At 50.0% G+C, this 27,601-nt stretch overlaps 1 protein-coding gene across 1 annotated transcript in view; it reads right to left on the bottom strand.

Annotated features, from left to right (window-relative positions):
• Positions 1-541: 541 nt before the first annotated feature.
• Nkain1 (sodium/potassium transporting ATPase interacting 1) overlaps positions 542-27,601 on the bottom strand; it is a 42,010-nt gene continuing 14,950 nt past the window's right edge. Inside the window, exons 2-7 of the mRNA XM_090333825.1 lie at positions 8,045-8,182; positions 6,497-6,577; positions 4,780-4,977; positions 2,686-2,746; positions 2,236-2,317; positions 542-2,137 (exon numbers count right to left, since the gene is read on the bottom strand). Of these exons, the coding sequence (XP_090189951.1) occupies positions 2,128-2,137; positions 2,236-2,317; positions 2,686-2,746; positions 4,780-4,977; positions 6,497-6,577; positions 8,045-8,182 (570 nt within the window). The 3' untranslated portion in view covers positions 542-2,127. The remainder of the gene's footprint in view (positions 2,138-2,235; positions 2,318-2,685; positions 2,747-4,779; positions 4,978-6,496; positions 6,578-8,044; positions 8,183-27,601) is intronic.

The following is a 27,601-nucleotide window of genomic DNA, read 5'->3' as shown; positions in this document are numbered from 1 at the left end:
TGCCCTGGGTGGCTGATTCAGTCTGAATTCAGTGGTCGTAGTGGGGTTTAAATTCAGGGCCTTGCACTCACTCAGCTTGCTTGCTTGCTTGGCACTTTACCATTTGAGTCATGGTCTCTGCCAATTTGTATGTATATGCAGGTACTGAGGCTTAAACTCAAGGCCTGGGCACTGTCCCTGAGCTGCTTCTGCTCAAAGTAAGCACTCTACCACATGAGCAATAGCTCCACTTCCAGCGTCTTGGTGGTTGAGTCTTATGGATTTTCCTGCCCAGGCTGGTTTCAATCCTCAGATCTCAGCCTCCTGAGCAGCTAGGATTACACATGTGGGACCAGTGGCACCTGGCTCTGTGGTCTTTTTTGAGAAGAGGGACAGTGGTTAATATGCAGCTAAGTGGAGGCACAGAGACCAGGGATATCTGATAATTGATTCTTGGACTGCTGGCTCTGCTCACTGTCACACAAGGACTTGACCTTTCGGCAACCTTCCTGACCCAGACAGCAGCAGCACAGGCAGACAGAGAAGAAAACACCATCTTTAATCAGCCCACCGAGGGGAGCCTGCAAGGTCCCAGTGAGAAACAAACCTGAGTCCCTTGCAAAAAACCAGCTTACAAAAACAAAAGGCTTCAGAGCACCAGTGGCTAAACCCATGGAGGAAAGAGAGGCCAAGGGAGGGGTGGGGAAGTGAGGTCAGCTGACACAAGGGGGGGGGGTAGCTGCCCAGCCCAGCTGCAGGGAAGCCTGGAGAAGGGGAGCATACTATGAGAAGTGTGGTCACCATATCTGGCCTCTGGTGTGTAGACCACCTCCATTGCCTAGGATTTACTCCCAGTCCTCAAGCTTCTTGGCCTCCTTCCTAACCCAGACCCTTTCACAGACTGGGATGTAGGCTTGATTTGCTGTCTGTGACTCACTAGCCAGTGTGTAAGACTGTGGAGGGATGTGGAGAGGCTGGCCCTCCTGGACCCGCTCCTCACAGCCTCAGAACTCCAGGGCTTACTATGGACACTGGAGGGGTCACGTCCACTAGTGGCCTACATACACTAGCATCCAGGCAGCAATGACTGGACCATCTTTCTCCCCCAGAGGTTACAGTAGTGAAAAGTGGGTGGAGTCACCAGGGGTTACTAGGGAGGAAAGTGGAATTATGGGAGCAGGATACCTGGAAGGGTGGGTGAGTTGTAGCCCTGTCTTTCTGGAGGCGGGGCTTCTCAGATTTGCCAGGGTTGACAGAGGATGAGTCTAGAAAGGCTTCCTTGTGGATCAGGCTGAGTCCCCGGCTTTGGGATATGTCCATCCGGTCCCCAACAAGGGAACAAATGGGCGTATTGCTTTGAGTGTGGTGGTGGCAGGTGGTGGTGTGTGAGCATGGACGTGTCCCGATTGGAAGCTTGGAAATGGGATCCAGAGAGCTGGCTCTGGGCTTGGCGTCAGCATCAGGGAGTACGTTGTGCTCCAGGCTTGCCTCCACCAAAACCATGCTGTGTGATCTCAAGCAAGTCTCTTCACATCTCTGGGTCTTAGTTCCCATATCAACAGAGCAGGAATTATAATCCCAGTTTAGCTGAGGGAACTGAGAGTCAAATGAGAAAGCTAAAAGAGTCCATCTGCTAAGGGATTACTTTAATTACTTGAGGTGGGGAAACCAAGGCCCAGAGAGGGTGAGGGGCTTGGTCAGATGTCACACAGGGTGTCTGTGATGGAAGTGTGATTGGAACCCAGGACTCCTGCTCCTAGTTCACAGTATCTTTTCCCAGGGCTGGTGAATGAGTGGCGAGGTGGGGATGAGTTTGTCTGTCTTGCTGTTTCTCTCTGGACCAGGGAGCAAGATGCTGGGTGAAAGGGAGAGGCTGAAGAAGGGAGGAAGGCCCTGGTCCACGCCAAGATTGAGATTAAAAAAAAAAAAAGATACAAATCCCACACCGTCCCCCTCCCCGCCCCTGAAGTCCTGAAGTCCCACTGGCAAGGGCCAACAGCAAGTACAGTCTAAAGTCCAAGTCCACTCCTTGGGCTGCAGGCCCGGGCGCGCGCAGGCTGCAGTGGGTCCGCGCGCCGTCAGGGGGCGCTCCTGCACGTCGCGGCGGCGTTAGTTCAGCCCACACGGGGTGGATGCGGGGGGCCGGGGCTACCCGGACCTGCAGAGAATAGAGCCGGGTTAGGGGGTTCGGCTATCTGCAATCTGACCACCCTCCCCACTTTTCCCTCCCTCCAGCCCCACGCAGCCGGGACCCACGTGTACAGAGGCTGCAGTTGTAAATGCGACGTCTTCTGGGGCGCCTGGTATCCGTAGGAGTCAAAACCACCTATGAAGTCAACTACAGAAGGAGAGATGGGAGAGGTTGAGTCCTGAAAGGAGAGGCCGAGGGCTCGGCCTCCACCCGGAGCTCAGGCTGGAGAAGTGGGGTGGGGCTGTGCGCAGGGCCTGGGAAGGGGGAGCATCCCATCCGGAGGACAGGACAGAGGGCGGGCAGGGCCGGAGCCAGACTGGGGAAAGGCGATGCTGGGACCTGGACCAGGCACTGGAATGTCTGTGTCCTAGTTCATCACGGCTGGCTATGCAGACCTCCCACCATCCACCCTCCAGCCAAGGTCCCCAGTTCCAGGCCCCTTTCCAAGGTGCTGAGAAGCCCACAGTGTTGGGGGTGGGGGGCAGGTTGTTCTCACTCCCCTAGATTGTACTCACAGCTGTCCTCCTCCTCCAGGAAGACCTTGCTCACGTAGCAGGCAAACACGAAGCCGAAGAGCTGGGTGAGGAGATGGCATATCAGGGAGGGGAGGGACGTTTTTCCTTGTCAAAACACTGTCTACCCAACCAGGGTGGGGCAGGGGCTCAACCTCCTTGAACATATGACAATTTCAAGTTAAATGCCTACATGTAAAAGTCAAATACAGCTGGACATTGGTGGTTCATGTCTGCAATCCTAGGAACTCAGGAGGCTGAGATCCGAGGATCAAGATGAAAAGTAGGCCCAGGAAGGGATGTCTGTGAGGCTCTTACCTACAATCAACCACGCCAAACCCAGAAGCGGCTGGCCGGGAATGTGGCTTAGTGGTAGAGTGTTGCCTAGTACTGTATGAAGCAGTGGGTTGTCAGGAGTTTGGCCTAGGGGTAGAGTGCTTGCCTAACACGCAGGAAGATCTGGGCTTGATTCCTTGGTACCATATATATAGAAAAAGCCAGAAGTGATGCTGTGGCTCAAGTGGTAGAGCTCTAGCCTTGAGAAAGCCCAAGGACAGTACTTAGGCCCTGAATTCAAGTACAGGGACTGGCAAAAAAAAAAAAAAAAAAAAAAAAAGTATCTTTGAAGCACTGAGGCTCAAGTAATATAATTCTAGCCTTGAGCAAAAAAAGAAGCACCAGGATAGTGCCCAGGCCCTGAATTCAAGCACCAAGTCTGGCAAAAATGAAAAAAGTCAAATATATTTGGATGCTAGTGGCTCACATCTGCAATCCTAGGATACTCAAGAGGCTGAGATCTGAGGATCATGATTCAAAGCCACACCCAGCAGAAAAGTCTCCATGAAACTGTTTTATTACTTTGAATAAAGTAATTTTTTATTTAATATATTTTGTTATAATTAATAGAAGGGTTACTACATCATATTCACCAGATAGAGGGTGCATTACTTAACAATTATTGCTACCCTGTCCTCCATGAAACTCTTATTTCCAATTAAGTACTCAAAAACCATAAGTAGAGCTGTGGCTCAAAGTGTACAGCACTGTCCTTGACTGAAAACAGCTCAGGGACAGTGCCTAGGCCATGAGTTCAAGCCACATGACAGACAAAAAAAAGAAGAAAGCTTAGAGAGGGAACAAGTGATTTACTTAAGGCCATGGGTACAGTAGGAATTTAAACTTAGGATGGACACATGATTCAGTGCTCATCCTCTTCATGGACTGTCCCTCCCTTACACAGGCAGGATTGCGTGAAGGGAAGGGACAGGAGATAAGGCAGAGCTATAGACAGCTGGAAGACAAGGTCAGATCCCCCCCCCCTTTTTTTTTTGCCAGTCCTGGGCTTGAGCTCAGGGCCTGAGCATTGTCCTTGGACTTTCTCAAGGCTAGAGCTCTACCACTTGAGCCTCAGCACCACTTCTGGCTTTTTTCTATGTATGTGATACCGAGGAATTGAACCCGGGTCTTCATGCATGCTAGGCAAGCACTTTAACCACTAGGCCAAACTCCCGGCCCCAAGATCCCCCCTTTTTTTGTGGGCCATGGGGTTTGAACTCTGGACCTGTGCACAGCCCCTAGGCTCTTCAGCTCAAGGCTACTGTCCTACCCCTTGAGACATAGCCCCACTTCCCATTTTCTAGTGATTAATTGGAGATAAGAGTCTCAGGTCCTTTAGTGCTCAGGCTGGCTTTGAACCGAGATCCTCAGATCTCATCCTCCTGAGTAGGTAGGATTACAGGTGTGAACCACCATGCCCAGCTTTGTTTTTCTTTTTAGCGTGGATAATGGGGTTTAAGCTCAGGGCCTGGGCACTGTCTCTCAGCTGAAGGTTGGTGCTCTACTACTTGAGTAGAAGTAGTAGTAGAAGCGCCCCTTCTACTACTCTGGTTAATCAGAGATGACAGTGTCGGGGACATTGCTCCTAGGCTGGCATCACACTGTGATCCTCAGACCAGAGCCTCCTGGGTAGCTGGGATAACAGGTATGAGCCACTGGTACACTGACCCTCTTAATGCAGGATAAGGACTGGAGTGGAAACTTCCATTTCTGAAGGGAGAGAGAGAGAGAGAGAGAGAGTGTGTGTGTGTCAGATCTTACCGCCAGGAAGATTTGCAGGGCACTGCTAAGGGCTTCAATGTAGGGATAGTCAAGCAGGCAGCCAGAGACAGAGATGACGTGATGGTCCTCCAGGGCAAGCCGGGAGTTCAGAACAGGAGTCACCAGACAGCCTGGCCCATTCTCCATCCACCAGGAGCGGTGCAGGGATGTATTGAAGGTCATGATGAAGTCCCTGTCCTGGGAGCAGAGGGCCTGGGATACTGAGTAAGGTCAAGGAGGGACAGGATGATCCCTGCCCAGAATCACACCTCTGGTTTGTTCTGTAAAAGACTAGACGGGCTTGTACAAACTTGGCCAGCAGGTGGCACTGGGTGACCATGTTTCTATCATGGAGCTGGAAAGGAGTTGGAGCTGAAGCCATAGGAGCCTTTCAATTTCACAGTGAGGGGATGTGAGAGGTTCTCAACTCTCCAGCCATTGGTGATAGGCAGTAGAGACCCCTTCGCAGCCAACTAGGTCTCTACTCGCTCCCTTTATGTGCCCCTGGGTACCCCCTTCCTCCTATCATCTGTGATCTCAGGTGTATTCTGTGGAGAAGTGGATGGCCGAGATCCTCAGTCTCTCCCCCAGAGTGTGCAGCCCAAGACTCAGCTTCTGGGCGCTCCTTTGACAAATGGAGATTTACTACGTGGCCTGGGGGCATGATTCATGTGGTAGAGTGCTTGCCTAGCAAGCAGGAGCCAAACACTTCCATGTGTGATGGTTTCATCTCCATGGTGACCACATGACATGGGACAGGAATGTTACTGCCTTTACTTTTTTTTTTTTTTGTGGGTCATGGGGCTTGAACTCTGGGCCTGAACGCTGTCCCTAAGCTCTTCAGCTCAAGTCTACCTCCCAACCCTCGAACCAAGCCCCACTTCCTGTTTCCTAGAGGTTAATTGGAGAGAAGAACCTCAGGTCCTTTTGTGTCGGGGCTGGCTTTGAACCCTGCTCCTCAGATCTCAGCCTCCTGAGTAGCTGGGATTCCAGGCCCTTCAATACATTCAATTCATGACGTTCAATACATCCCTGCACTGCGCCCGTTTCTGCCTTCACTTTCTAGAGGAAACCCTGAAGCTCAGAAGACATGATTTGGGGTTGTTTCTGTTGTTTGTGTTTTGGTCTTTTTTGCCCAGGTTGACACTGCTGGGAAAAGTTAGAACTAGGACTGGAATTGAGCTGGGTCAAATCACAAAGCCAAGGATCCTGTTCACATATTTGGCCTTTATTTCTAAAAATAGAAGTCCTGTCTCCGGGCTGCTCTTAACTTCAAGCCAGACAATCTCCCTTTCAACAGCTCTCCCTGTGACCGGGGCCACTCAGTTTCCCCTGAACCTACACCAGTCTCTCTCCCTTCTGAAGAATAGTGAGCAGTGTTGGACCCAGGTGAGTATTTTCACCGACTTGCTCTGAACACCCGACTGCTATGCATGGGGCCTAAGTGCTGTTTTCCTGGCCAGCATATGCCACTGCTTTTTAAAAAAAAAAAAAAACAAAAAACTGAGTCTGTGATCCACCAGGCTCCCAAGCTCCTCTTTACACTGACCACTCCTCATCTGTTTTGTCGTTTATGAAAAGGGCAGGGGTCAGGAACTCAAGTGTAGAGAGGGAGGGGGATTTCTTCAAAGAGGTGATCTTCCCACACTAAGGGCCTTGCAGTCAGGGTGGGAAAGGTCTGGGTGGGCCATAAGGCCCAGCCAGGCCTGAGGCTTACCTGGGACAGCTGTCCAACCTCCAGGTAGAAACAGATGATGAATGCATTCCAGCCAACCCAGAGCACCAGCCAGGCTGCGTACTGGGGAAAGCAGAGGGGAGTTCAGGGTGGGGGCTGGGGGGAGTGGGGAGGGGACAAGTCAATGGAAATAGAGCTCAAGGGCAGTGGGGCTTAGCAAGGAAAAGAATGATGACACTTCACTCAGAGAACACATTCAGGTGTGCAAGCGCTAGCCAAATTCTATAGGGCAGGCATTGATGTCTAGACATCACTCATCTAAGGCCCACAGGAGATTGATACATTAGAACACACAGCTAGGGAGAAGGAAGACTGGCCCTCGGATCATGTATTATTCATTCTGCTGAGAACGACATCCACTAGACAATTGGAATCTACCCTAGGAGACTCACTGGAGGCTCAGAGTCCATGGCCAGCTGGGGCAGTATAGTGAGACCATGTCTTATTTAGAGGTAAAGACAGATTCCTGAATGCTACCTCCAAACTTGTAGATTCTTTGGCCAGTCTTGGGGCTTGAACTTGGGGCCTGAGCACTGTCCTTGGACTTTCTCAAGGCCAGTGCTCTACCACCTAAACCACAGCACAACTTCCTGCTTTTTCTATGTATGTGGTATCGAGGAATTGAACCCAGGTCTCTGTGCATGTTAGGCAGACACTCTACCACTAGGCCAAACTTCCAGTTTTTTTTTTGGTCGGTTGTGGAACTTAAAACTGAGCCTAGGCCTTGTCCCTGAGCTCTTCAGCTCAAGGCTACCTAGAGCCACAGCACCACTTCCAGTTTTCTGGTGGTTAATTGGAGATGAGTCTCATGGACTTCAGTGCCTGGGCTGGCTTTGAACCATGATCTCAGATCTCAGCCTCCTGAGTAGCTAGGGTTACAGGCGTGAGCCACCGCGCCCAGCCTTTTTTTTTTTTTTTCAAAGACAGCATCTCACTCTGGCCAGGCTGACCTCAAACTCAACCCTGCATCAGCCTTCTGAGTGCTGGAATTATAGCCATGCCCAGGCTGGCTCTGCTTTGTCCTAGCTGTGTGACCTCGGGAAGGCTGTAGCTTTTCTAAGTCTCAGCTCCTCAGCTGGGAATCGCAAATGGGAGCATCTGTCTTCTCCCAGAATCCTTCTCCCTGAGCTATGGCAAAGGTGAGACAAGAGCCGGCGAAATCAAATCTTGTCTATGTTTGTACTATTTCCATAAGAAATTCTTTTCTTGGAAATGTACTCTTGACTTACATAACTGTAACCCCTCTGTACATTACTTTTATAATAACAATAAAAACATTAGATTTTTTTTTCTTTTTTGAGTTTGTTTTCTTCTTCCCTCAGGAAAATTCTTTATGAAATACACCAGTCTTTTCTCTGAGATTTGGGCATTGGTCCTCCAAGCTGGGCCAGGGGAGGGGGGAGGGGGGAGCAGTTCTATCTGGAAGGTGTGGGGGGGGGCGGGGGGTGCCGAGCGGGAGGGGGGCAGACAGACAGACTGGGAGGGCAGGGATGAGGAGGCAGTTTGGGAAGTGGGTAGGCAAGCCATTACCAGGATGAGGTACCGGGAGCGGTACTGCACGGTGCCGAAGATCCCCAGGATAACTGCCATGATGTGCAGGAAGTTGGCCAGGATGGGGGCCCACTGGTAGCCCAGGAAATCAAAGATCTGCCTCTGTAGTGCGGCCACCTATGAAGAGACCCAATGAGTCCACTGCTCTCCCTGTGTGGGCATGGGGGGGGGGTCCTCCTCGACCTTGTGGACCCAGTTACCATGGTGACGAGGCCCAAGACTCAGAGCCATCCAGCCCCTCAGTCCCAAAGGGTGTGGGCTGGGGGCTCCCCAAGTCTGACTAGTGATTACTTTGAAGAATAGCAGGAGCCAAGGTTCTTCCACTGGAGATCCTGTTCCTTCCCCTTCCCTGGAAGCTGGGAGAGTCAGGATATAGACTGACTCAGCCAGCAGGTACACCACAACCAGGAGGGCCCAGCAAAGTCCCTGAGCCAGATTTACTGTTCCAAGGATCCGTGGCTGGAGGCTGTCCTGGCCCATGGGATCTCTGGGCCACAAAGAAAGGACAGTTTTTATTCCCCTTCTCTAGATCAGGTAGAGTGTAAAATCAGTCTCACACTCTTCAGCTCCCTGCTTCCGGGCACCTTGGCAATACATCCCACTCTAAAGTGGTACTGGGTCCCCTCACCCACTTTGCTCAAATGTGACTTCAGAAAACGAATACAGGTCAAATTTGAAAGGTGCTGCCTCCTGCTCTGGAGTTTACCCACTGCTGTCATTGTAACAGAGACAATTGCCCAAAGAGGCGGGAGCTGACCTACCCTCTAGAGGGTCAGACACACATGGCAAAGGACATGTGACTTAGCCATCCTAGATTGTTTTTTTCTTTTCTTTTTTTTAAATTTTTTATTGTAATTAGTAAAAGGGTTACATGATATTTGCCAGATAGAAGGTGCATTAATTCACATACATTGATACCCTTTCACATGTCTTGGTACCCATTACCCTCCCCCCCACCCCCCAGACATCCTAGATTGTTTTGGGGCTCCCCAACCCCTCTGCTGACCACAGATGCTAGGCCCAGATCAGTGCCATTCCAGTGACCCACAAAATCCTGAGTTAAGCCACATTTTAAAGTGATTTGTTATGCAGCAAAAGCTAACTGATACAGGTAGGACTCAATCACCACTGCCTTCCCAGCAGGTACCCAGTTTAATCTCATAGCTGATAAAGAACAAAGGTGGCTGAGAGCATGGCCTAGTGGGAAAGTGTTTGCCTAGCATTCAGGAAGCCCTGGGTTCCATTCCTAAGTACCACATATACAGAAAAAGCCAGAAGTGGTGCCGTGGCTCAAGTGGTAGAGCACTAGCCTTAAGAAAGCCCAAGGACAGTGCTCAGGCCCTGAGTTCAAGCCCCAGGACTGTCAAAAAAAAAAAAAAAGGAGCCAAGGATAACTATGTGTTTAACTGTCTGCCATGTCTTCCTCAGGTGAATCTGCTGCTTTGGAGAGCCACTGTCCACCACATGTGCTTGGGGCATGGGAGAAGGCTGATTCTACTTCTAGTTTCAGGAAAGAGCAGCAAAACTTGGCAGAGCCAAATCATCAATGCAGGAGAGGAGGCAGGTGCTCACAACCTGTAATCCCAAAGAGTCAGGAGGCAGAGATCTGAGAACTGCAATTCCACCTCAAGCCCAGGCAGAGATGTCTGTGAGATAGCCAGAGATGGAGGCGTGGCTCAAATGGCAGCAAAAAAGCAAAAGGAGTGTGCCCCGGCCGAGTTCAAGCCCTAATACCAGCACAAACAACAAAGACAAAGAGATGGCACCAGGTGCCAATGTAATTCTAGCTCCTTGGGAAGCTGAAATTCAAAGCTAGCCCACGTAGAACAGTCCATGACTCCAACTTAAAAATAAGCAGCAAAAAACTAGGCTAGAGGTATAGTTCAAGTGGTAGAGGGCCAGCCAAGCAACCAAGATGAGCAAGTGTTGCCAGGCATGGTGGCTCATGCCTGTAATCCTAGCTATCCAGGAGGCTGAGATCTGAGGACCGAGGTTCAAAGCCAGCTCAGGAACTAAAAAGTCCAGAAGACTCTTAACTCTAATTAATCACCAGAAAACAGGAACTGGCACTGTGGCTCATGGAGTAAGGTGGTAGCCTTGAGCTGAAGAGCTCAGGGACAGAACCCAGGCCCAGGGTCAAGCTCCATGACTGACAAAAAAAAAAAAAAGAAAGAAAAAAAATGATGAGCAAATGCAAGGATTGAGTTGAAACCCTAGTAATGTAGACAGGGTGTGTGGGGAGGGAAAATGGAAGAGAAGAGGGAGAGAGGGAGAGAAAGAGACATAGAGATGAGTTCAAGAATGGGCACCTACACCTGCCCTGAGGACCATTGGGTATTTGTGGGGACAACTGAGACACAGCTACCCCCCCCAAAAGATACCTGAATGAGGTGGAGGATACCTAATGGAGCTGTTGTGGCTGTCTTTGCCCTCTTGGTAGGCGGGGCTGTCTCAGGAGACATAGTTGGAGGTCTAGAATCTAGCTGTTTCTATAACACTCTCCTTCCCTCTACTTTTGTGTGTTTGTGTGTGTGTGTGTGTGTGTGTGTGTGTGCTGATACTGAGGCTTGAACTTACATCCTTGCACTCTCTTGGTTTTTTTGCTTAAGGCTAGTAATCTATCACTTGAGCCACAGCTTTACTTCCAGCTTTTTGGTGATTAATTGGAGATAAAAGTCTTATACTTTCCTCTCTCCAGGATGGCTTCAAACCTCAATGTTCAGATCTCCCCTTTCTGAGTAGCTAGAAGTACAGGCATAAGCCACTACCAGCACTTCTGAAATCTGTGCCTTGCAACCAAATAAAGCAGAGGGGAGAGATGTGCTGGCTGGGGTGAGGAAGGGAAGAGTGGTCAAGTGAAAAGGGCTCAGAAGCCTTTTCCTGGCAAGGAGACAGGAGGAGGAGGACCTGATGCCACCATGCAGATGGCGAAGCTTGGGCAAAGACCAAGGAAGCTGCAGGCTTGGGCAAGGAAGTGAGTGGAGCCTGGTAGTACCAGGTCCAACCCTGGCCCCTTCCCATCTGGCTTGCCATTGGTTCGTGGTTCGCCTGTCAGGGCTCCTTCTGAGTCCACCTCTCACTGGCTGTCCCTTGGCAAGAGCCATGACTGGGATTTATCTCTTCTTGAAATACAAGGGGCTAGAAGTGACCTGCCCAAGGTCACTCAGCAGGGTGGTGGCAGAATAGGCCCTTCTCTGCCACCTGTGTCATCAATGCCCCAATGCATCTAGAGATACAGGTTGGGTGGAGTGTCTGTCTCTGCTTTTCAGGTCACCGTGATCGTGGGGTCTGAGGCTTCTGATCTATATAGAGCAATCAGGGCACCAGATAGCCACAGAGCCAGCTGTGTGTGTGTGTGTGTGTGTGTGTGTGTGTGTGTGTGTGTGTGTGTGTGTGTGTGTGTGTGTGTGTGTGTGTGTGTGTGTGTGTGTGTGTGTGTGTACATGACAGTACTAGGGCTTAACTCAGGGCCTTGCACTCTTGCTGTTTATCACATCTAATTGTCTGTTGGGGGGAGGGCAGGCTGTGATAGAGCTGTCCAGGCTCACGGACATCGGAGGACAGTTTAAAAAATAATAAAGCTTCACAGACTCAAGTCTAGCCATGTTGTATAATTCAGGGCAAGTTTACTTTCCCACTCTGAACAGAATCCCTCCGTGGAGAAAGTATGGGGAGGACATGGAGATATCACAAACCAACAGACAAGCAGATGTGACAAACAGGGGCTCATTAATAGAGGACTTCACACTCTAAGCTCCTTAGTTTGGCACTAAGGTCTGAGAGGATCTGGCTCAATCCATCATTACACCAGCTCCTGCCTCCAAGATGTTCAAACAACAGCTTAAGTCCCCCCTTCCTCGCCTTGCTTTTCCTTCTATTCACATCCTTGGTCTAAAGTGCAATTCTACTCCCTCCACCGTGTGCGCGCTTGGGTCCTTCAAGGCCCACCAGGATCCCCTTCTGTTACTGAACATGGCCAGGAGCTGGCCTGACCCTCCCAGCAACAACTCTTCTTCCTTTCTGTACATCCATTCCCCCACCTGACATGTGATGCCCTGACATCCAAGTGTCACAGTTGATATATTCACAGGGTGGTGAGTCCATGTTGGGTCCATGTTGGGCACCTGGCCCTGGGAATAAGTTGGGGTCCCTGCCAGTCGCTGCTGGCTCACACCTGTAATTCCAACTACTCAGGAGGCTGAGATTTGAGGATCACGATTCAAACCCAGCCCAGGCATGGAAGTCCATGAGACTTTTATCTCCAATTAAATCACCAGAAAACCAGAAGTGCCACTGTGGCTCTTCAGCCTTGAGCTGAAGAGTTCAAGGAGAGCAGCCAGGCTCAGGAGTTCAAGCCCCAGGACTGACCAAAAAAAAAAAAAATTGAGGTCCCTGGTCTTTTGGGGTCACTATTCTAATAGAGGCAGTGGATGGGAGACCTGCAAAAACCAGCCAGTCCTGGGGCTTAAACTCAGGGCTTGAGCACTGTCCTTGAACTTTCCTCAAGGCTAGCACTCTGCCATTTGAGCCACAACACCATTTCTGACTTTTTCTATGTTTGTGGTACCGAAGAACTGAACCTAGGTCTTCATGCAGATACCTTTTTCTTTTTTCTTTAAACTAATCCTGGGGCTTGAATTCAAGGTCTGGGCCCTGTCCCTGAGCTAGAGCATGCCTGTAATCCTACCTAGATCCTAGATTTCAAGAGGCTGAAATGTGCTGGGCATGGTGACTCATGCCTATAATCCTAGCTATTCAGGAGGCTCAGATCTGAGGATTGAGGTTCAAAGCCAGCTGGGTACTAAAGTCCATGAGACTCTTATCTCCAATTAACCACTAGAAAACCAGAAGTGGCGCTGTGGATCAAGGAGTAGGGCAGTAACCATTAGCTGAAGAGCTCAGGGACAACGCTCAGGCTCAGGGATAGGGCAGTAACTTTGAGCTGAAGAGCTCAGGGACAGCACTCAGGCCCAGAATGCAAGCCCCACATGGCAAAAAAAAAAAAGAGGCTGAAATGTGAAGATCAAAGTCAGAACAGACAAAGCCTAGAGACAAATCTGAGAGACTCGTATCCCCAAGTAGGCAGCATTAAGGGTATAGCTCAAATGGTAGACAGCCATCTGTTAGTGAAAAAGCCAAGTGAAAGTATGAGGCCCTGAATCCAAGCCCCAGTACTGGCACGCTGGCATGCTCGCGTGCGCGCGCGCGCTCGCTCTCTCTCTCTCTCTCTCTCTCTCTCTCTCTCTCTCTCTCTCTCTCTCCTCCTCTTTTTTTTTTTGCCAGTCCTGGGCTTGAGCTCAGGGCCTGAACACTGTCCTTGGACTTTCTCAAGGCTAGAGCTCTACCACTTGAGCCTCAGCACCACTTCTGGCTTTTTTCTATGTATGTGGTACCGAGGAATCAAACCCGGGTCTTCATGCATGCTAGGCAAGCACTTTAACCACTAGGCCAAACTCCCAGCCCCCTCTTTTTTTTTTTTTTTTTTTTTTTGGCCAGTTGTGGGGCTTCAACTCAGGGCCTGAGCACTCTCCTTGGTCTTTCTCAAGGCTAGCACTCTACCACTTGAGTCACAGAGCCACTTCTGGCTTCTTCTGTGTATATGGTACTGAGGAATCAAACCCAGTGCTTCATGAATCCTAGGCAAGCACATTAAGCCACATTCCCAGCCCAGAACTCTCATCTTTTTAAAAGCTGAGATTCAATGTTTTATAGTCTCAATTGTACTGTTAGTATTGTTTGCGGTGTTGGAGAACAAACCGGGGCCTCTTGCTCTACCACTGAGCTACCCAGGCCTTAAAGTTGCTGCTTCAGTGGAAAACCAAGCGAATGCTCCGAGCTCTGCCTCTGCCAGGTGACAGACCAAGGCCGCCGGTTGGCAGGGATGGAAGAAGTCAGGCCCCTGCCCCATCTGGCTGCAGGAGCTGGGAAGCCTGCATTGGGAGGTCGCTGTGACTGTAAGCCCCACGCTGCTCAGGGCAACATTCCCTCCAAGTGGAAGAATCCTGCAGAAACCATGGCAGCCTGCTCCTTTGCAAGGATTCTAGCTTTGGGAATATTCTTATGTGTGTCAGCAAACTGGGTGAATAGACTTCCTAGACGACTCATATAGCTGCCTCTTGTAGCTCCAGCAGGGGAAGGCAGGCCACCACCCCTGCCCAGGGCTTTTCCTGTAATACATGGAGGATGAGGCAGCTGAGGGACAGATGAGGTCACGTTGCTGGAACCTCAAAACCCTATCTTCCTTCACCTGCCAAGGCCTATGGCAAAGTCCTGTATTCTGGCAGCTCTGCCCTCAGCCTCCTCAACGCTCTGTACTGCTTCTGCTCCATCTTCCCAGGCCCCCTGCGCTGCCTGTGGCTTCTCCATGAGTCTGGCTCTCTCCTCCCCAAGCCTGAGCTCAGAGTGGTCCCCTTCCCCTACTACTTCCAGACCACATAACCCTGTGGCCCTGAGTTTCAGCCCCTGCGGCTCCTCTAGCTTCTTCCACTGCTGGCCATGTCAGCCACTGGGCTCTGGTGTTACCCCAACTCCAAAGATACACTTGTCTTCCCGTCTACTATGGCACCTGGATGACTGTCAAATGCCTTCCCATGACCTTCCGCCTGACCTCCCCATCCACATCCCTGCCTCCAGCCCCTCCTGAACCCCCCAACTCACCTCCTGACACCCTCAGGACGCTGGTCTGGGTTCATGCTGCTGGGATCCCACAGCCCCTATTCCAGTCTCACCACACCTGCCCAGACCATGTGGGCTCACAAGCAATGCACGACAGCCAGAGGTGCTGGCGAGTCCCTCTGGGACAGCATAAATGTTCAGCCTCTGAGGATGCGTGCCCTCTCCCAGCCATGGTCAGACGTGGACACAGTCCCCGCAAATCTCTCCGTTCTCTCTTCTTCCCATCCTCTTCACTTCTGGCCCACCTCTCCCACTGAAAAACCACCCTGTCTTGCTCATTGAGCTCTACTGTCTCTAGATGGTAAATGTTCCCCAGGGGGCCCCTCTGCTACCACTGTGAGGCTTTCTGCTCAGCCACGGAAACCTGTGGCCTTAGTGTCACCAACTGCACCAGATACATGTGGTGCTCAGTGTCCTGGTCTTTCTTGACTTGAGATGCCTCCTCCCACCAGCAGCATCCCTCTCTGGCTTTTATCCAGACAGCCTGGATTGAAACGCCGACGCCAGTGGACATGGCACAAACTTGGGCAATTCACAATTCACTAGTGGCTCAGTATGGAATTTTCCATTTTTTTGGGGGGGGGAATGGAACTCAATGTCTTTTTTGGTTGTTGTTGGTCATAGGGTTTAAACTCGGCCTGAGTGCTGTCCCCGAGCTCTTCAGCTCAAGGCTACCGCCCTACCCCTTGAGCCACAATGCTACTTCCTGTGGCATTGAAGATAAGAGTCTCACGGACTTTAGTGCCCAGGCTGGCTTTGAACTTCAATCCTCAGATCTTAGCCTCCTGAGTAGCTAGGATATGCAGGCACTGCACTACACACACCCGATCATTTTGTTGTTGTTGAGACAAGAACTCCTATACCAGGGTGCCCCTGGGATGCTTGTAATCCTACTCAGGAGATCTGAGGATTGAAGCCAGCTGGGACAAGAGAATTTGTGAGATTCTCACAGGCAAGCACTGTACCACTAGGCCAAACTCCAGGCTCCTTTGTGAGATTCTTATCTTCAATTACACACACACACACACACACACACACACACACACACACACACCTGAACGAGTTGTGGCTCCAGAGGTAGAGTGCGAGTCTTGAGCAATACAGCTCAAGAACCGAACTCAAGCTCTGAGTTCAAGCCCCAGAATCAGCTTGCACACACACAGTCACACCTCGTGCACTATGTGGCCCTAGCTTGGCAATTCTTCCTGAGTGCCTGCAATCCTCCTGATTCAGTCTCATGAGTGCTGATATTACTAGGTGTACCTCTATACCTAGTATGTCCAAACCTGGTCTTTAGTAGGTTCTGAGCTCTTACACCATCCACCCATGTGATCAGCTTCCGGAGTTAGAAACGCAACTTCATTTCCCTCCTCTCAGTGGCCAGGTATCATTAACTTCTGGACAAATTTCCCAAGGGATCACTTTTCTCCACCCATGTTTCCCTTCACCTGGCAATACCAACTCCGGTCCCCTAGGCTACTCAGACTAGCAGCCCCCTGCTCTGCAGGGGGAAGCCCTGGACTCCTCTGCTGCTCCTCCCCCACTCAGCTCCCAGCCCCCACCCCTGATTATTTATTTATCGGGTAGTTGCCAGCTGAGGGGGATGCGGTTGCCATGGGAACCTTCAGCCCTGAGTCAGGGCTGCCTCTGTTCTCAGTAGGATGCCCTTGTCTAGATGACAACCCCAGGAGCCTAACCCCAGGTGGGAGGTGAGGATGAACAATGCAGATGGGACCCACCTTAGCATCAGGAAGCTGGCTAGGGACCAGGGCAGGGAGGGGGCTAAGCTCAAGGCCATGGAGCCAATCAGAAGCCTGTTTCACCCAAGATCTTGCCAGCCAGTTCTGCAAGTCAACTACTTCCTGGACCAATTTTGTAGCTCTGTCTCCTTAGGTATTAGACACTGAGTCTGGTCATCCAGGGAAAGGCGGGGAGGTGCCGGGAAGTTTCTGGAGGAAGACTTGGCCCAGACCATTCTGGGTCTTAACGACTTTGGTTGGTTGGTTGGCTGGTGGGGGGTGGGGAGGTGTACTTGGGGTTCCACACAACCCAGCTTAGTTCCCATCTATGGGTCTTGTTTTTTGTTTTTTTCTAATTTATGTTGGTGGGTCATGAGGCTTGAACTCTGGGCCTGGGCGTTGTCCCTGAGCTCTTCAGCTCAAGGCTACGCCTTACCCTTGAGCCAAGTCCCACTTCCCGGGTCTTAGTTTTCTTAAAATATCCTAAAGATTTATGTGGTCCACATTCAGCTCTGAATCAGCCCATGTTTGGCACCTAATCGGTGCTTGATATGTGGCCACAGCCTTCTCTGTACCCCAAACTCAACACCCACCTCCACTTTCAGGCAGTTGAAAAAAATGAAACTCAACTAGGCCCCTCAACCGTGAAATGAGGGGGTGGGCCGAAGCTGACAGCTGGCTGGGAGAAGAAGCCCTGGGGTTCTGCTGGCCCAACCCTCATTAGGGACAGGAACAGGGACAGCAGGGAGGGACAGCCCCTCCATAACCCACTCCACTAAAGGGAAAGGGCCCTCAGGCCTAAGCTCCACCCCACCTGGGGTTGGTGCCATGTCTGTACCAGCTGAAAGAAGTAGTGAAGTGGAGCCTCATGGGAAGAGGCACGTGTGTGTGTGTGGGGGGGGGGGACCTGTCTTTGGCAGTGGAAGTGGAGGATGGACTGGAAGGGACTCAATTCGTTGATCAGAGACTTCTTGGCTCCTCCTCTGTGTCAGGCCCTGGGCTAGACAGCAAGTGTATGGTCAAGAGCAGGCAGTGTGGCCCCTGACTTAGTGCAAGCCCAGAGCAGATGAAGCAGGCTCTGTGTCCAGTGATAGACAGGCCTTCTCTGTCCTGCTATACCTGCTTATTCTCCAGCACCCCCCTGTCCCTTCCAGAGCCTCTGTGTCCCAGGCCAGTAGACAATAGCCAGAGTGATCACTGTCAAGCAAAGAAAGCTGAAGAATAATCCAACTATATTGTTAAGGAAGGAAGGAAAAAGACTAAATGTGTAGAAGTAAATGCAGAATTAGAAGCCAGGGAAGGACAAGATGTTGTTATGAGAAATTATCTCTCCAGAAGAGACTGCTAGATATACACATTTCTATAATCTTTTTTTTTTCAGAGGTTGGTCCTAGAGCTTGAACTCAGGGTCTGGGCACCTCTTTGCACTCAAGGCTAGCAGTTTACCACTTGAGGCCACAGCACTACTTCCAGTTTTTTGAAACAGTTTATTGGAGTTAAGAGCCTCAACAGGACTTTTTTGCCTAGGCTGGCTTCAAACCACAATTCGCAGATCTCAGCCTCCTGAGTAGCTGAGATTACAGGCGTGAGCCACTGGCACCTAGTTTATTTCTGTAATTTTACAACAAAGTTGAGCTGGGGACACAGCTCAGAGGTAGACTGCCCGTCTAACAAGTGTAAGGCCCTAAATTCAAACCTTAATATCATCCCCCCAAAAAAGAGGAAGAAGAGTCAGGGGAGAGGGCAAATGTAGTGGCTAAAACCTATATTCTTAGAAATGGAAGGAGAGATGGAGATGATGGTTTAAAATCAGCCCAGTTTGAGAACTTTTTTTTTTTTTTTTTTGCCAGTACCTGTGTTTGAACTCAGGTCTGAGCACTATCCTTGGGCTTTCCCAGGTGGTAGGCTAGAACTCTATCACTTGAGCTGTTCACAGCACCATTTCCAGCTTTTTCTATGTATGTGACACTGAGAAATAAAACCCGGGTCTTTGTGCATGCTAGGCAAGCAATCTACTACTAGGCCAAATTCCTGGCCCCAGGAGTTTTTTTTTTTTTTTTTTTTTTGCCAGTCCTGGGCTTGAGCTCAGAGCCTGAGCACCATCCTTGGACTTTCTCAAGGCTAGAGCTCTACCATTTGAACCTCAGTACCACTTCTGGCTTTTTTCTATGTATGTGGTACCAAGGAATCAAATCCGGGTCTTAGTGCAAGCTAGGCAAGCACTCTACCACCAGGCTAAACTCCTGGACCCCCAAGTCCGTGAAATTCTATCTCAAGCAATGGTTGAATCATGTCACACTGACAATGAATGAAAACAAAACAATAATCTAGCTAAAAATAAATTGGGCACTGGTGACTCATGTCTGAGATCCTACTTAGGAGGCTGAGATCTAAGGATCACAGTTCAAAGCCAGCCTGGGCAGGAAAGTCTGTGGAAGTGGAGCTATAGGTCAAGTTATAGAGCACACACACACTCTCTCTCTCTCTCTCTCTCTCTCTCTCTCTCTCTCTCTCTCGTGTGCGCATGTTCCAGAAGTGGACTGTGACTCAAGTAGTAGAGTGTTAGGTTTGAGTGAAAGAATCTTAGGGCCGGCACAGTGGCTCATGCCTGTAATCCTACCTACTCAGGAGGCTGAGATCTGAGGATCTTGGTTCAAGTCAGGTTGGGCACTAAAGAATGTGAGACTCTTATCTCCAATTAACCACTGGAAAATGAGAAGTGGGGCTGAGGCTCAAGGGATAGAGCGGTAGCCTTGAGCTAAAGAGCTCAGGGTCAGCACCCAGACTCAGAGCCAGGCTTGGAGTTCAAGCCCCATAATACACACACACACACACACACACACACACACACACACACACACACACACATCTTGGGGACAGCACTTAGACCCTGAGTGCAAGCCCCAGGACTGGCACAAATAAATAAAATAAATAAAAAGGTACTAGTAGAGTGCAGACTGGCTCAAGTGATAGAATACCCATTTAGCAAGTGGAGATCCCTGAGCTCATATGCCAGTACTACCAAAACAGAAAAGTGAGTTAAAATAACCCTGTTTTCAAATTTGGGTCATTACTTTGTTGATGTGACAGAACACTAGAACAAGGCCTGTGGCACACACCCATAATCCCAGGGGGCAAAGGCAAGGAGATCAAAAGTTTAAAACCAAACTGGGCTACACAGACTCAGCCTTGGAACAACAAAATAACTGGGTATGGTACATATATAATCCCTGCTACATGGGAGGCATAAGTAGGATTACATATATAATCCTAGCTACATGGATAGGGTAAAGAGGAGGACTGCAGTCCAAAGGCAGCCCAAGACAAAACTCAAGACCCTCTCTGACAAATGATCAAAGCAAAAAGGACTGGAGGTCTAGCTCAAGTGGTGGGGAGAGAGCTAGAGAGCTGGCTAGCCAACGTGAGGCTCTGAGTTTAAACCTCAAAATCACAAAATAAACAATAAAGAAACAAATACACTAGCGTAGCCAGTGACCTCTCTAGTGATTGCAGGCAAGCCTCTCCTCCTCTGAACCTGTTTTCTGTCTCTCACACTGTCCTTGGACTCTTTTTGCTCAAGGCTAGTGCTCTGCAACTTGAGCCACAGCGCCTTTTCCAGCTTTTTCTGTGTATGTGGTACCAAGGAATTGAACCCAGGTCTTCGTGCATGCTAGGTGAGCATTCTACCACGAGGCTATGCTCCCGGTCCCCCTGAGGCTTTCTTAAGTGTGTGTGGTACCGGAAGAGAGGAGTTGGTCCTAAGACCCCGTGAGCTCTGCTGAGGGCAGAGCCTGCTGTGATCGCTCCAGCCTCCTAGAGGGCAGCCATACATGCCGGGCTAACATTCATGTATTCATCTCTCCCAGCCAGATCCAGTTCTAAGCACTTAGCATGCATCCCCTCTGCAGATGTTTCTGAGAGTCCTTTGTGACCTAGGTCCTGAGAACTCCCTGTGAGAACCATGGACTCAGCCCTGCCCTTTCTCTTATTGGCTCACCCTTAGAACATAGGTCCCAGCCCAGAAAGTAGACCGGAGGAAGAGGCATACTTTCCACGGGAAATGAATGACACAAACCCAATACTCCCAAGGCTGACAACTCTCTCTTTACTGAGAACGGGTGGCATCTATTTCCACATTCCTGCTATATCTCATAATCCTACTGCCAGGTACACATGTGGAAACTGAGGCTCACAGCAGCAAGGGGACACAGAAGAGCTAAGACTTCATACCAGTCTGTGTGGACAAAGCCCCAGACTTCTCTACCATCTTTCTCTCTGGGCTTGGCTGACAGTCTGTTGGCCTGCCTTGGAGTTTGGGGATCTCACTCTTTGCAGTCTCCCGAGGCAGGGGGTGTGAGGTGGCATCTTCTACTCCAACCAAGCAAGCTCCCTCTTTCTCAGGACATCCTTGAGCCCTCAAGCCCTAGACCACCATCTGTCTGTCCTCACACCCTCCTGCTGTGGCCCAGCCCTCTACTTCAGTGAGCCTGGGGGGAGCCAGAGAGCAGCTGGTCACCACCTTCCATATAATTAGCCCTCAGAGACCAGCGTGGAGCTGCAAGGAAGCCCAGGACTGTCTCAGCAGGCTGATCTGGCCACTGCTAGTCCTGTCAGGAGGCAGGGGCCTGGCCTCCATCTCCATGGCAACCGTATCCCTTCATCTCAGTGACCACTGACCCATCCACACCCCTTCCCCAGTGGGGGGCTCCGCAGACCCTTTCAGGGCAGAACTGTCTCACTATACCTCTGTGCTGGCAGCCCTATTAGAACACGGGTGCCTGAGAGTGATCCAATTAACATACATCTACATTAATTTGCATGAAGTCTGGGCCCTGCAGGCCAGGGTAGGGCCAACCAGGGGGAAGTCTTACAAAAATCAAAAGTCCTTTCATCCCCCTAGACCTGCTTCCTCATTAACCATCTGGTCCAAATTCACAATGGTCACAACAGGAGGCAGGGGGAAAGGATCTTGGGGCCATTGGCTGATTTAGTTTCTTCCTCTGGAAATGGGACAGGACTCTTAAGTCCAGGCCTCAACACTGTCTCCTCTCCAAACTCTCCCACCTTTGGAGCTGCTTGCTTTCTGCCTGTGAGCAGGTCCCTGTCACTGTCCCAGGAAGACCCTTAGAGTCAGTGCAAGGATCTGGGCCCTTTCTCTCCTTCATTTTTCGGTTCTCTGCACACATGACATCCTCTGAGCTTTGTCCCTGAGCTAGTGTATCCCTAGATAAACAGGGGACATGTGACTGGGCTCTGGCCCCAGCACCACACACTGTGGACAGCCAAGGGGGTGGTGTGAGAGGGAGCTCTGGAGTCACACTGTTCTGGTCTGGGTTTGGGCTCTGCCACTTACCAGCTGTATGAGCTTGGACTCACTTTTCATAAAAACCCCAGTCGTTCTATCTGTGAAATGGGGATAAATGCTTCCCCTACCCCACTTCCTAGGGTGGCAAGATTTAAGGGGGATAAGCACCTGCTGTCATTGATGATGGCAGCAAGGAAAATCCTAGAACCACCGGAAGGTAGAAGTGTTGTTGCCGTCAAGTTGCTTGGCTCAGTGGCTCATGTCTGTAATTCCAGCTACTCAGGAGGCCGAGATTTGAGGATGGCAGTTTGAAGCCAGCTGAGGCAGGAGAGTTCATGAGATTCTTATCATCAATTAGCCACCAGAAAACCAAAAGTAGCACCATGGCTCAAAGTGATAGAGTGCTAACCTTGAGCAAAAGAGCTCAGAGACAGCCAAAAGTGGTGGCTCACGCCTGTAATCCTAGCTACTCAGGAGGCTGAGATCTGAGGATTGAGGTTCAAAGCCAGCCTGCGACTCTTATCTCCAATTAATCACGAGAAAACAAGGCTCAAGGGGTAGGGCGGTAGCCTTGAGCTGAATAACTCAGGGATAGTGACTAGGCCCAGAATTCAAGCCCCATGACCCACACACACACAGAAAAAGCTCAGGTACAGCACTCATCCATCCCCTGAGTTCAAGCCCCTTGACCAACCCAAAAAAACCAGTCAAGGGCCAGAGCATAGCTTAGTAGTAGAGTGCTCGCCTATCATGCATGAAGTCCTCAATACCACATACACAGAAAAAGCCGGAGGTGGCATTATGGCTTAAGTGGCAGAGCACTAGCCTTGGGAAAAAGTCCAAGGACAGTGCTCAGGCCTTGATTTGAAGCCCCCAGATTGGGGGCATGCAGGGGGGGAGGGGGACGGAGTCAAATCATTAACTCTTGGGAGGATTTAAAAGTCCCTGGAGTTTGACCAGACATATCTCTGAAAGGTTTTTACCTCAAGGAGTAATACTTTATAAGACAACAAAATAAGGGCTCTATAAAAAGCTGCTAGGGGATCAATGAGCTGTTTCTGTCTGCCTGGGTCTACTGGGTTTCTTGGGTGTGCCACTTTTAGGGTCAATCCCAAAAGCTCCTGGCAAGTTGGAAATAGTCACTGGGTAATCTGGGATGGTCCTGCATAGTTTGGGTGTTAGACACAAATAAACAAAAGAGCCCCAGAGTAAGCCCATATGTTTGTGGTCAATCGGTTTTCAAATGGGATGGTCCCAGCATAGTGTGGGTGTTAGACCACATAAACAAAAGAGCCCCAAAATAAACCCATATGTTTGTGGTTAATTGGTTTTCAAGGATGCCACACACAGTCTTCTTAACCAATGGTGTCAAGGCACCTGGGTATCCATATGCAAAAGAATGAAGCTAGGCTGGACTTCTTGCCATTTACAAAAAGTTTCTCAAAAAGACTGAAAAACCTAAATCTGAAGAGCAGAAAATGGCATTCACACTTGTAATTCCAACACTTGGGAGGTAGAGGCAGGGAGATCTCTAACTCAAGGCTATCCCAGGACACATAACAGAAACCTGGTCTCAGAAAACAATAAGAAGAGACAAGAGAGGTAGGGCCTATAATCCTAGCCACTTACCACTTAGGCTAGTCCTCCACTACTCAAGTCACAGCCCCACTGGCAGCTTTTTGGTAGTTAATTGGAGGTAATGCCTCTCAACTCTCCTGCCCAAGCTGGTTTCAAACCACAACGTTCAGATCTCAGCCTCATATGTTGCTAGGATTATAGGCTTGAACCACTGGTACCCAGCTAGAAATCTACTTTTTTTTTTTTTTTTTTTTGCCAGTTCTGGGGCTTGAAGTTAGGGCCTGAGCACTGTCCTTGGGTTTTCTCAAGGCTAGAGCGACCACTTGAGCTACAGTACCACTTCTGGCTTTTTTCTATGTATATGGTACCAAAGAATTGAACCCAGGTCTCCGTGCATGCTAGGCAAGCACTCTACAACTAGGCTATGTTCCTGGCCCGAAATCTACATTTTTAACAAATCCTCTCAGCAACTCTGGTGCAGGCATCAGTTTGAGGACTTTGGCTTTAGACTGCTTTGGGAACCTAGTAAGGGGACACGGCAGGTTTTGAGCAGAGGGAGGCAGGGTAAGTCAGATGCCGAGGCTGGACGCAGGGCAGCCTGGTAAGGGGCGGTGGTAGGCTGCCTGCCACAGACCTTCACCTCCAGCTGGATAGCCTGTTTCAGGCTCCAGCACAATGCAGCTTCCCGAGTGTGGGCGGGACTATGGTCAAGAAGATGTCAGAGGTCATGATGGGCTCAGGGCCTGTTGTCAGAGTAACCACCTGTCACTTGAAGAAAGTGGGCAGGGTCCCACAGAGGTCAATGATGGGGAGCTGGTTGTCATGGCAACCTCTGGTTAGGTAGGGCAGGGAAAAAGATACTCCAGTCCACTGAGGGAGCCCACTAACCCTAAAGCCCTAAGTGCCTCCTCTGACTCCATCAAATCCACTCCCTCACCTGTTCACTTGGGCCTTAGAGGCGTGTTGCTCTCTTCTTCATCAAGAAGCCACATCCTCCCAGTCCCAGCAGAGATGTGGGGAGCTGTCTTCATGGTTACTGCCCTAGGAACCACAGTGACTCCCCTCCAATAGCCAGGGCCTCCCCTCGGCCAGGCCCTCTCCTTTCTTTTGCCAAGGCTGCTTGGGGACAGTGATCTATCTGGGGTTGATAACCCAGAACAGTGGCAGGGCTTCCCACTCTGCCCTCAGCTGGCACAGGACAAGAGGAAGATGGGATGGGTCAGAGAGGAATGGGGAGAATGATGAAAGGGATGACATCGATCAAGATGCTTTATATTCATAAGCTGGGCGTGGCGGCTCACGCCTGCAATCCTAGCTACTCAGGAGGCTGAGATCTGAGGATCATGGTTCAAAACCAGCCTGGGCACTAAAGAATATTAAAGAACATGAGACTCTTATCTCCAATTAATCACTAGAAAATGGGACGTGGGGCTGTGGCTATAGGAGGAGAGTGGTAGCCTTGAGCTCAGGGACAGCGCCCAGGGCCAGAGTTCAAGCCTTGACCCACAAAAAAAAAAAAAAAAGATGCTTTACATTCATAAACTGATTTGTTGAATGGTAACTGCATTATACAACTACTTAATGATAATAGCTACTTAGGAGGCTGAGAGCTGAAAATTGAAATTCAAAACCAGCCTAAGCATGAAAATCAGTGAGACTCTTATGTCCAAGTAACCACACACACACACACACACACACACACACACACACACACACACACACGGAGCTGGAAGTGGAGGTATGCCTCAAGTGGTAAAGGACTAGCAAAAACAGCACCCAGGCCCCAAGTTCAAGCCCCAGGACTGGCACAAAACAAAACAAGGAGGAACGGGAGGAGGAGACTTGGTGTGTTTATTCACTAAGGTCCTTCAACAAAGCAGTTTAGGGCCCAACTGGGCCTTGGAGAGAGGAAAATAAAAGAACAATCATATTTCAGACCCAGTGGAGTACAATGAAGTTCAAGGAGACATGAATCCAGAACTAACACTGTTTTCTTGGGCAGGATTTGTTGCTCTCTCGGCCTCAGTTTACCTATCAGCACATTGAAGATAATACCCATATGATATTGTCTACCTCTGGTGGTTTGCTCAAGGAGTGAGAAAATTTATACAAAGGGAGAGGTTATAGGGCCACATAGCCTTGGATCTTTTTGTGTATAAGACAGTACTGGGCCTGAATTTGCTAACAAAGCTTTATCCCTTGAACCATAACTCTAGTTCTTTTCTGTTACTGCTAATTTTTTGAGGTATGATCCCAGGCCAGCACCTGGGCTATAATCCTCCTATTTATTTCTCTTGCATAATTGGGAAAGTCAGGTGTTCACTACCATGCCCTCTTTTGTTTGGTTGAGAGAGGCACCCACTTTTTGTCTTGCCTGGCTTGAAACCACAATCCTCCCTTGTCTCTTCTCCCCCCATAGCTGGGATGACAGGCTAGAGCCACCACACCTCGACCTCAGCACTGAATCGTCTTCCTTGCTCTTTGGAGGAGGAGGTATGTCAACTTCCAGCTTATAGATTACCTTGTAGGGAAGAGCAACAGCTCTGGGGTTAGAAATGTTCCTAAGTATTGATTGCTGGCACTGCTCACTGTCACTTTTCTTTCTTTCTTTTTTCTTTTTTTTTTTGCCAGTCCTGTGGCTTGAACTCAGAGCCTGAGCACTGTCCTTAGGCTTTTTCCTCAAGGCTAGCTCTCTACCACTTGAGCCACAGTACCATTTCCAGCTTTTTCTGTGTATGTGGTACCAAGGAATTGAACCCAGGGCTTCATACATGCTAGGCAAGCACTCTACTGCTAGGCCAAACTCCCAGCGTTGTTGTTTTTGAGATAGGGTCTCACTATATGGTCCCAGCTGGCCTTAAAATCATGTTCTTCCTGACTCAGCATCCTGAGTGCTGAGATTACAAGTGTGTACCATCATACCCAGCTTCATAATATTCCTATTAATCATCTAGGCAATGGAGTCCTTGCCTTGTAAATAGCTTCCTCTGGGTAATACATTTTTTTGACCATTCTTCTTGCTAGAGAGCAGGATACACATTTTCTTTCCTAGTTTTTTCTTTCTTTTTTTTTTTGTTAGTGGTGGGGCTGGAACTCAGGGCCTTGGGTGCTGTCCTTGAGCCTCTTTGTGCTCAAGGCCAGCGCTCTACCACTTGGGCCACAGCACCATTTCTGGTGTTTAAGTGGTTAACTGGAGATGAGTCTCATGGGTACATTTCTGCCCAGACTGGCTTCAAACTGTGATCCTCAGATCTCAGCCTCTGAGTAGCTAGGATTACAGGCATGAGCCACCAGTGCCTGGCTTGTTTCCCAGTTTTCCTTCAATGAGTTCCCTGGTCCTTGGCAAGGCATATCCAAGATGCTCATTAATGAGGGATATGGAGGACTTCTCTAACTCAGCATGCCTAATTCAGTATGCAAGGCATAGCCCTCCTCCCCAGCCTGCTCCAGTGCTTCTAGGGCAAGGTCCTGATCCACTGCGGAGGGTGTCCCTATCTCCATGGGTGAGTTGGAACAGAGTAGCTGCTGAGGCTACAAGGAACTCCCAGGGCTGCCCCAAGCCCTAGCCACCCCCAACCCCTCCCACTGAGAGCTGATAATAGGAGTGGCTCTAATTATACTCTAATTGCTTTCTTCCAGGCAGTTTCTCTGGAGCCAAGGAGTTCAGAGTTCATAAATAAATGAAGAAGGAGGAAGCAGGAAGGGATGTTTATTGATCCACAAATCTCTACGCTCCAGTATGCCCCACAAATGCTTGGCTGGGTCTGCAGCGCTGTGCAGTTCTGATCACATGCAAACAAGCACCCGGCCCCAAGCCCCTCCCCCTCTCAGAACACACTGGTGGACAGGGCACAGGAGCAAGATCACAAGAAGCTGCTAAGTTGGCTTGGGGCTCTCTACCCCTCTGATACCTCTGACTTGCCCTGTGCTCTTTCAGGGCTTCAGTATTCCCAGAGACAGTGACAAGGTGAAACCAATTAAGTGATAGCACCCCTCAGAAAAGCTAGCCCTGTGCATGCCAACAGAGGTATCATGCAGTTAGCAGAGACGTGGGCTAGGTGGGCACTGCCCTCACCTTGCCCCTCCATCCAGTTTCTCATTCTCTAAGGAAGCAATAGGAGAAATTAGCATAGTTGGGCAAGACCTCCATGCCAAAGGGCCCCTGGTGACCAGATGCCTGCTGTGCCACTCATGTCTGAAGACTTGGACCAGACACTTAAGCTTCCAGAGCGTCTAGCT

The sequence above is a fragment of the Megascapheus bottae genome, chromosome 6 (assembly GCF_031878675.1).
Source record: "Megascapheus bottae isolate mThoBot1 chromosome 6, mThoBot2.hap1, whole genome shotgun sequence".
NCBI lineage: Eukaryota > Metazoa > Chordata > Mammalia > Rodentia > Geomyidae > Megascapheus > Megascapheus bottae.
Note: the sequence above shows the minus strand (reverse complement) of the source record. Positions and strands in the feature narration are given on the sequence as shown.